The sequence below is a fragment of the Pygoscelis adeliae genome, unplaced genomic scaffold, assembly GCF_000699105.1.
Source record: "Pygoscelis adeliae isolate BGI_AS28 unplaced genomic scaffold, ASM69910v1 Scaffold160, whole genome shotgun sequence".
Taxonomy (NCBI): Eukaryota; Metazoa; Chordata; class Aves; order Sphenisciformes; family Spheniscidae; genus Pygoscelis; species Pygoscelis adeliae.
The window spans coordinates 2,187,188-2,196,454 of NW_008824035.1; the positions used below are offsets into that span (position 1 = coordinate 2,187,188).

The window sequence follows — 9,267 nt, forward strand, 5'->3', positions numbered from 1 at the left end:
TTATTAAAAGAGAAAAATCAGTTTGCTGTCATTTCAGTTTGCACTTACAAGAGGACTGTTAGAGTAAGGGTTACTGCAGGTGACTGTACACAACAGCACCCGCTTTAGTTTGCAACTCTGCACTTGCATAAAAGCTTCACAGAAACATAAGCAAAAGCAGCACAAAGTAAAAGCAACAACAATAATTAACATTCTTTTGGACTTCTCAGGTGTCACCCACTGCTCAGGAAGCCTCCTTATCAAATTGGTAGCAGGTATCCTCTCCAGCCTCATTTCCTAAAGAAACGAGCTTGGACATTTCCACTCACACTGCCACTAACTTTTGAATCTGTCACCAAATTGAGTAACTTTTAAAAGGGGTGAATGTTTCAGAATCATTGGCATCTAGGTGAAGGAAAGAAACCCAAATTAGTATCCACTCACACAAACCCAATGGAAACCAGATCATTCCCTGTGCAGCTCATGGAACAGCTTCTCATTACAAACTCAGCAACTATATCTTTTCTGACATAAACTATACCTTGCGTTGTGTGTGGATAAATATATCTGTTAATGTCAATTCATCCAGGTGCACTACAGCAGAATCAAGCTGCTTGTGTGACAGCATGCTACAAAACCATGTGATTCACATGAGAAAATTTTAAAGCAATGGTTCCTATATCCAAAGCCTCACCACTATAAGTCTGTCCAAAAACCTTAAAGCATCTCTGCATGAATGTCCACTTTAAAGAAAGTGGCCTCACTCTCTTAAGAAAAAAAACTTTGTTTAGCACAACAAAGACCCGTGATCTTTAAGTGACACCCTACTACAAGGAATTAAACACTACAAACCAAATGCATATACTGTAATTTTATATACAGATACATACTGTCCCTTTTAAATATCTTACGTCAGCAATACTGCAGTATCTTTTCATGTAACTGCAAAACTAAATGCGTGTATTACAAAGCTAAATTTCCTCTAAAAGTAGTATTTGAAATAGGAAATGAAGTGTAAAAAATACATAAATAGAACTATTACTTAGATAATTTTAAGTAATCAGAAGTCATTTTAGAGTAGGTTGCAGATTCCATGAGCCTCACTACATGCAGTTGGATAGGCATTTATATATTGATCTGACAGAAAAGTGTTCAGGGATGCATATCATACAACTAGAAAACTACTACCTCACCCTTGTATTGCTCTCAGCAAGTAACAAGACAGGATTTATTTCATAAATGCCATAATACTGTTATAACTTGTGTAATGATTAACAACTGTACAAGGCTTTGAACTCTTTTTTAAAACTTAATCTATATAAAGCTTTGAAGCTTTACACAGTTAATACTCAGGATGACAGTTTACTGATGACTTTCTCTGTTTCCTTCTAAATAGAAAGACAGCTCTTTTCACCTTCCAGAGTTAATCTCAGATGGAGAGGGTTGAATTCTCACTGGGGAGGGAGTCATGCCCTGAACACACACAAACATACACAGTTACTATCTTTAGAGCTGTCATTCCAGAACATCACAAGTACTGAATTTTACAACTAGGTGAATTAGTCCTCAGTATTTTCTTTTAAGACATTTTAACTCACTCTTCCCATTCTTTTAAAGGAAAAACCACAACATCTTTAACCTTCTATAAAATAATTGCTTTGAAAAAAGTTTTAAAATAAAAATTAAGCATTTCTAAGAAAATTATGAATTCCATTTTTCCACAAAAGCCAATGTTTCAACCCAACTGATTTTCTAACTAACTGCTTATTTGTGCAGTATATTTCAACTACGAAATGCAATGCAATACGCGCAATACACAAACACTATTGTCAGCAAATGACCATTTTGCTACGTTACTCACAGCCTGCCAGAGACATAACGCAGTATTTCGGTTTGCTGAAAATATTGAAAATCCCTATTCAAATGCCACTCCTCATGATGTCAGTAGGCCTCCCTGAAAATCAGGTACAGAAGGCTCTATATCACTAGTCTCTGGCTTTAGGAACAGGCATGAAATCAATGTGAAGTATGAAATATGAGCAGTGTTAATACCAGGGACGCACCCGATGTCGATATGTCATGTGTGGGCAGGGGAGCGGGGAAGAGGGGCTGCTTTATCTCAGCCCCAGACCACGTTCTGTGACACGGACGATTCAGAGCCCGCATGGCCATACTAACTATTGCCTCCTCAGCCTCTCTGCGGTAAGCCTGCACCTGAGTAATGCCATTAAATTCACACAATTGCCAGCAAAACTAAATGTAATTATTCCAAAGGTGCAGTAGCTACTTGGCAATCAGGAACTAATCTGATGTAAATACAATAAAGATGTTGCTCAGTGTACAAGAAATACTTGGAGCAACCTGCTAAAAGAAAATACAAGAACTGCTTTCGGTCTTCATTTACACCCCTGGAAATCTAGAGTCCTTCCACTAGGAGTTTCAGAAAAGCTGAAATAAGTTCTGAACTATTTTGTAGTTTAAGAGACACACAGAGAATAAGTCACCGAAACCAACAAATTACTACTTGTTAGAACACAAAAACAGTAACCAAGTGTTTTTGAAAACTTGGTGAGAAATAAATATAAATAACATTCACTTTCTGGGCTGAACCACATTTGCCAAGTTTCCACCCACTCCTGACTTTAGTGCCAAGTTATAAACCCCTATAAAAATAAAGTTTAAGATGAAAAGGCTGCCAGGCTGTTAATCTCTGCAGTGCTACTTGGAATTACAATTACACAGAGACATCACCTGACTTGCTTCCATAGATGTATTTTTCCCTTATTATCAGTTTCCTTTTTCGATCACATTAGACTATACAGCCATGCACATACTCCCAATAAACAAACCAGATTCTAGTCACTTCAACCACTTCAGTAATAAAGGTTACCATTAACAGTTACGCTGGATGGAAAAAATGTGCATTACTCAACTCCTCAAGACTCTTTCCTTCTTCTAACACATTGCCCACATCAGATTCCCTGTTGTTCTTTGGTAACTATGCATTGGTAAGGCTCTGCAGGGCTGGACAGGAGCAAGCCTCCCGAAATGGAGACTGGCACTGCCCTGGGAGACAGGCCAGCTTGCTGGCAATGCTCTAAGAAAAAAAGGGATACAGGAGCCACAAAGCTGCTGCGACACCAATGTTCTGCCTCAGAACTTCCCGAGACAGAGTTTTTCCATTTGCATCCTCCATTTTCCATGTTCCTACCCCATTGCAGTCTTTACCTTACCCTTCCCTTGTTTGCTATTGCTCCACTCGACCTGGGGATACATTTACAGCTGTTGTAGTCCTGTATGAACTGGCTGGTACTTGAATGTATTGGAATACAAAGCAGTGAAGACAGAGCAGCAGGACCTTAAACTGGGAAGGAAGGGACTCCATGGACATGTGCCGTCTACGTTCAAGAACTGCTGACAGACTTCCTCTGCTAGCGATGCCAGTGCTAGTTAAACAAAAGCTGGTCCAGGATGCTGTTACCCACCTCCATCTGTGGTGTGACCACAGCAAAAGACATGGCAGCCTTTCCCTTTTCTCCCTGCGTCGCACTGCCTGGTATATGATTCTGCAGCTCTTTGCTCGAAGAGCTCTTTTAAACCAAGTACAACGCTACTGCCATATTTGAGAGCCACCCACCCTTCTGAAGCCATACACTAGGTAGGCAGATACAAGGTGTCTGGACAACAGGTACTGCACTAAGCTCAGCTAACAGTTCTCAGAGCACTCCAGGATAGCATCTGCCCTTCATTTTCCTATACCCCCCTACAACATGTCTCTACCTCTACAAGACAGTCAGAAACCAACATAATCCCCAGAATGGGAGCAGCAAATTGTCGTATTTCAATGTTCCTTTCTCTTCTTATAATGATTACCACGTGTGTCAATGCATTTCAACTGCATACTGAGTTACAAACTTCCTGGATACAGCACAAAAGCAAACCAGTGCACCCTTCCCCTGTGTGATGCTCTTAACCTCTACCCCAATCTTCCTTGCACAGTCAAGCAGCTGACGCAGTCCACAGCACAATAGCTTGGGGTGGTCCGCATGCAACTTTCCATTTAAAATAAAACCAGCTCAAAAGATTTAAATTAAGATTTATTTCTCCACCTTCTCTTCCCCTCACCCTTTATTTTCACTGAGTTGTTAATAGGAACATTCTGACAAACAGCCTGTGGGGCATTTGGGGCTTATGAGTGGCACTGAATTGACTGACAGCACTGGAAACCAAACTCCTATGCACAATAACAGATGCTGCAGGGAGAGCAAGAGCGTAACACGTCACCCAGCACTGCACTGCCGTGGGGACACAGAGGACCTGCCAGCACCCATGACCCAGCGAGTCCTGAACTTTTCAGTCCCACAGGCATATGGGCACTTTGCCCCAAAGTAGGAAGAGCCTGGTAAAGAAACGTTTTGTAATAAGTTACTAGCCGGCAGAATTGCCATGCTTCAATTGTGACAGGACGTCACCACCCAGGGCTGTTCTCCAGTGCTTCAGAGTTTGCTTCTTTGTTTTATTTATTATTTAAAACCTGGTGATCATAAAAGCCATTACCAGCAGTGGTCATGGCCAAGCAGGGAGAGCTCTGTGAACTCTAGTACGCCTTGCACTCAGCCTGAGATAGAAAAGTTCCCACAATTTCTCCTGGCTTAGCACCATCCTACTCACTGGAGCAAGACTTGAACTTTGGAGCTCTGCTTGGGGGACAAAGCACTCCGGCACAGTACCACCCTCCGCCTCAGAGAGACAGAGCTGCTGCACTACACCGAGAGGGTGCCCTCTTGCTTACGCTACATAATTATGAACTACCACTTTGTAAATAACAGAACCACTCCAGGGCACAGGAGGTGCTTTTAAAGTGGTAATTCTGTATCTTTTCATCTATAATTAGGATAATTACTTATTTCTTTTAATCACAGACCACTTAACCACTTCAGTGCAAAGGGCTGGTCTGAGGAGTCTCATTTTCATTCAACATCTAATCTTCGTATTTACCCAAAGTCGTTCACTGACTTCATTCACTGTCTGATCTCTGCCTGGGCCATTTGTTCCTGCAGTCAGGACTGGAGAAAAAGCAGGTTGACTGGAGAGGCAGACTTGATAAGAACTTGTAACTTTTAAAACCTTTCCTTCCTCCACTCCTGCAGGATAGCAAATAACCTCAAAATAGCTATAGAGGACATACAGAAATTGTTTGGCCACTGGCTGTGGGTAGCAAAGGCCTTTAACCAAGTCTAATGGGAAACAGACAGGAAAGGCCATTGTCTGTTCTTCCTTGTGTTGCAAATGGTTCAATTCCCACCAAAGCACAAATCACTATCTTTGTATGTAGAAGAACCATCATTAAAAGTGGGCTTTTGATCAGCATCAGTTTCAGGTGAACTGAGCACAGTGTACTAACATTGCTGACTCTCTCTGTGCGGCTGACCTTCTCCTTCCCTTGTCCTAAAGACTAAATTCAAGTCATCCCTTGGGACACAGAGATGTTAACATGTTTTCTGTCAGTTCTGCTTAAACATAGTAAGTCATATTCTTCCCATGGGCTGTCCCTGGACTGCACTGCTTCCAAAGATGCTTGTCAGAAGAGAAGAATTTAACCCATGATCTTATTTTTAGATTATTTTTGGGTTACTGTATGGGTTCAAGAGGGCACACAGATGTACGAATTCAGTTCTTCATAATCACGTTAACATCATTTGTAGACAGGACACGTCACGCCAGATCCATCTGGCAGAGAAAAGCATTACGTTAAAGGTGCTTTAGTGACCACCTGGTCTAATGCATGAATATTGGTCAGGTGAAATGGAAAAGGAGAAGCAGGGCAAACATTACTCAGAACTGTCTCACAGAAACACAGAGAGTACTGGTTTAGATGGACTGATGGTCTCATCTGATATAAATATATCTCCCTTCCTGTCAAACTACTGTGACAGAAGTCTGTCCTGCTATTTAAGTACTAACCTTTCGTGGGCACCTCAAGAGGGAGGTGCAAACCTCCTAGAGTAGCCAGTCAATTGTGCAGTCCCTCCAGGAGATACGTATGCATCTCTCCCTGACTCATAACATCAGAGATGGTAAAAGGAATGAGACAGAACACAAACATCATTAAGGCAGACATATAAACTCTTCAGATACTTCGAGTGAATAGAATTCAATTCTGCTCTCAGTGTTATGTATTCTATGAAATCCATGCGATCACAGACAGTCACATTGCAGCTCTCACACCAGGAAAGCTTATGCCTGTACCTAAGCTTCAGGCTTTCCTCCCATTCCAATCTAATCTCCACTAATGCTTACTTTCTAAAAATTCCTTTCCTTGAGTGAACATGTAGCTGTTTGGCAGCACACAAAAATATTTTTTTAAATATGAAGGAAAATTCATTTTGAGATTCTGCAGATAAACAAAAAAAGTATTTGCTTTTTAGAAAATGAAGATGACCATTCTTTACTAAGAATTCAAAAGTGGCTGGACAGAAGTCCCAGCCTCAGCACACAACTGGTCCTCACTGAGAAAAGCACTGTACTTGGAACAGCAGACATTTTAAAAGCATAAAGTTGAGTGACGTTATTTGAGTAGGTTTGGTCAGCATTTCTTAATTAAAACAGGTATAATGTCCCTGCATGGCAGGGACAAGACACAGGACAAGTGGCTAGGCAGTTTCTCTACAGAAAGGTTTCCAACCTTCATTGTACTATCATATGTTCCCTAAAGCAGCAATGGCTGCAGCTCCAGCTACATGCATGCGCAAGAGTTGGCGTTCAGCTAACCGGATGTATTTTTCTGCCACGACACATGTACAATTAAGAGTGAGAACCACTGCTCCAAAAGAGCCAGAAGACATGGAAGACATTCTGCAAAGTTGAAATTCATATATGCATTTACTTTAGATAAAAGTCAAGCTTAAGTAAAAAAAAAAAAACCCAAAGGGTCTGTTTTAATTCTCTTTAGAGAGAGGAATAGCCAAGAGGGCCACAACTTGTAAAGCTCCTGGAACGCACTGCAGTGGGTAAATTGTTTCTTAACAATACACGCGCACAAATCCCCCAAACTGGCACTTAACATCAGGGACAACGCTAAATTACAAAATGCTAATGTGGGTGTGGAAAACAGCAGCCAAGGGGTCTGTAACTCTTGTTGAATCTTGACAACTTTAAAGTTATATTTAAAGAGAGATGCCACTTTTTCCTCACGACCAATGCAAACCGATGAACTACTCTCCTCATAACACAGCACAGCAGTCCACAGACTAAGAGGATGTCTCTGAGTCAGAGATGATCTTCAGGTCATGTATGTCATCTAGACGCTGAAAAGCTTGCCTGCGAATGATGTTATTTTCTTTCCTTTTTCCTTACGAAAGTGAGGGAAGTCCTATTTTTAGTTAAATAAATACACAGTCAGGAGTGTAAAAGTAAGCAAAGGAAAAATTATAGTAATGTCAAGAGCCACAGAGCTGACCTGAATGACCCTAACTGGTTTACTGCCAGAGCCGCGACTAATATCCAAACAAGACATGAAATGATCTCGTCTTAAAAAACTTAACATTTCTGCCTCAATCCGTTAGTTAAAAAGGCAAAAGGTCAAGTTCTATATATGTGTATATATACATACATACATACATGTATATAAACCCTTCTATTTACACAGAGAGATATATACACACACGTATCAATAAGTAGGATATTTTAAAAAGTCAAAAACACTGCTTGGGAAAGATCTGGTGTGCCTTTTCATGAGGCTTCCACATCATCTGCTTCAGAGGAACAATTAAAAACTATTCCTCAAAGCACATAACGACAATTTTCCCCAGACTCGCACTGGCATTATCACCATGCCGCAATCCTAGGTTCCTTCAGCCTGGAAATAACAAAGCTGGGAGCCCTTCTGAATCCTGTTTCTAACCTCTCTCAACCTAGAACCTCTCTCAACAGCCTCTAGAACCTGTTATAAGAAAAACAGATTGCTTTGTCTATCTGTTATGGGAAGTAAGCAAACATACTTTCAAGAATAAAACAGCACACAAACAACAAATCGGTAATATTGGAAAAATCAAAGAGCAGCCAAAGCAGATTCTCAATTTAAGGAAGCTATGAAAGCTTTTTCTTACATTCCTGATCTTTTGAAATAGAAATCACTGAGCCCTCCTCCTTTAAACTGAAAAGCCTCATCATTTCACAAAAACTTCGAGACCGCCACAGTCTCAAAACTCAGATCCACAGAAAGCTATATTTTGACAGCCACTGATGGCAGAAGCAAAGATGAAATGTTCTTAATACGCAGACAAAGAAAATATGTCTTTTTATTTTTAAGTTCACAATGTATTTATTTCTCCCCTCTGCCTTCCTAACGTCCTCCCACCGAGCTAAGTTGTGTCAGGCAAAAAGAAAAAATTCACACCAGTTAAGAGTTTCAGTTGTGAAAGAATTCTGATACAGTGATAGTCCTTCTGATAAAAATAGAAAGCATGACACTTGGAAGTGAAATATCTATTGAGAAATAGACCTAAAAAATATTCTAAATGCTATGAATCCAAAACACTGGGCAAGGAGTAGGGAACTGGTACAAGTTTGATCCCTTGACAATGATCCGAGTTGCATGGCAAAGTTCTGAAATACTTCTCTCCATACATTCATATATAGTTAGTTACAAAGTATTATTTTTATTTGTGTATCTATTTGTTTATCAACTTAAGAACCAACGCAAGCCTTTTAAACAATTATTCAAATCTGGAATTTCAACACCATTGAATACCTTCTCCCAGCTTCAGCAAGTTCAGCATCTAGAGAAACCAGACGAGCAGTTCTCAGATTGAGGAGTAACCCCGTGGGACTGGGCAGGAGAAAGACAGTTTGAGGACCACTGGACTAAGCCAATGCTGTATAATTGTCACCAATTAATATGTAACCTTTATTAAAAAGGGGGAAGTCTGATTCTTCATTCAAGTAGGTTTAAACCCACTTAAACCCCATCATGTATACATAACTGTGTACTGAAACGCCTTGCATCTCTCAAAAAGAAGAAAAATAAAAAAGTAAATAAAAACAGTTTAAAAAAGGCTTCACATAGTAATATTAAATTCATTCACGGTGCATGTTCTGAACAAAATTACAATACAAGCTAGATAGCTTATTTACCAGCCCAAATGATTACAGACATCCATGTGGGGAAGAGAAAGTTCACAGAAGAACTGTAAGTTTTTTGTTTCCCAACTACTGTACATTTTCCATTAGAACTGTGTTAATATAAGCTCTCCTTCAAATACATACGTGTATCCCAAGGAGACTGGA

General features: G+C 40.3%; 1 protein-coding gene across 1 annotated transcript in view; it reads right to left on the reverse strand.

Moving 5' to 3' along the window:
* The window catches only part of SATB2 (SATB homeobox 2), a 118,932-nt gene that overhangs the window by 54,090 nt on the left and 55,575 nt on the right, over positions 1 to 9,267 (reverse strand). Inside the window, exon 6 of the mRNA XM_009331567.1 lies at positions 3,501 to 3,528. Within this exon, the coding sequence (XP_009329842.1) occupies positions 3,501 to 3,528 (28 nt within the window). The remainder of the gene's footprint in view (positions 1 to 3,500; positions 3,529 to 9,267) is intronic.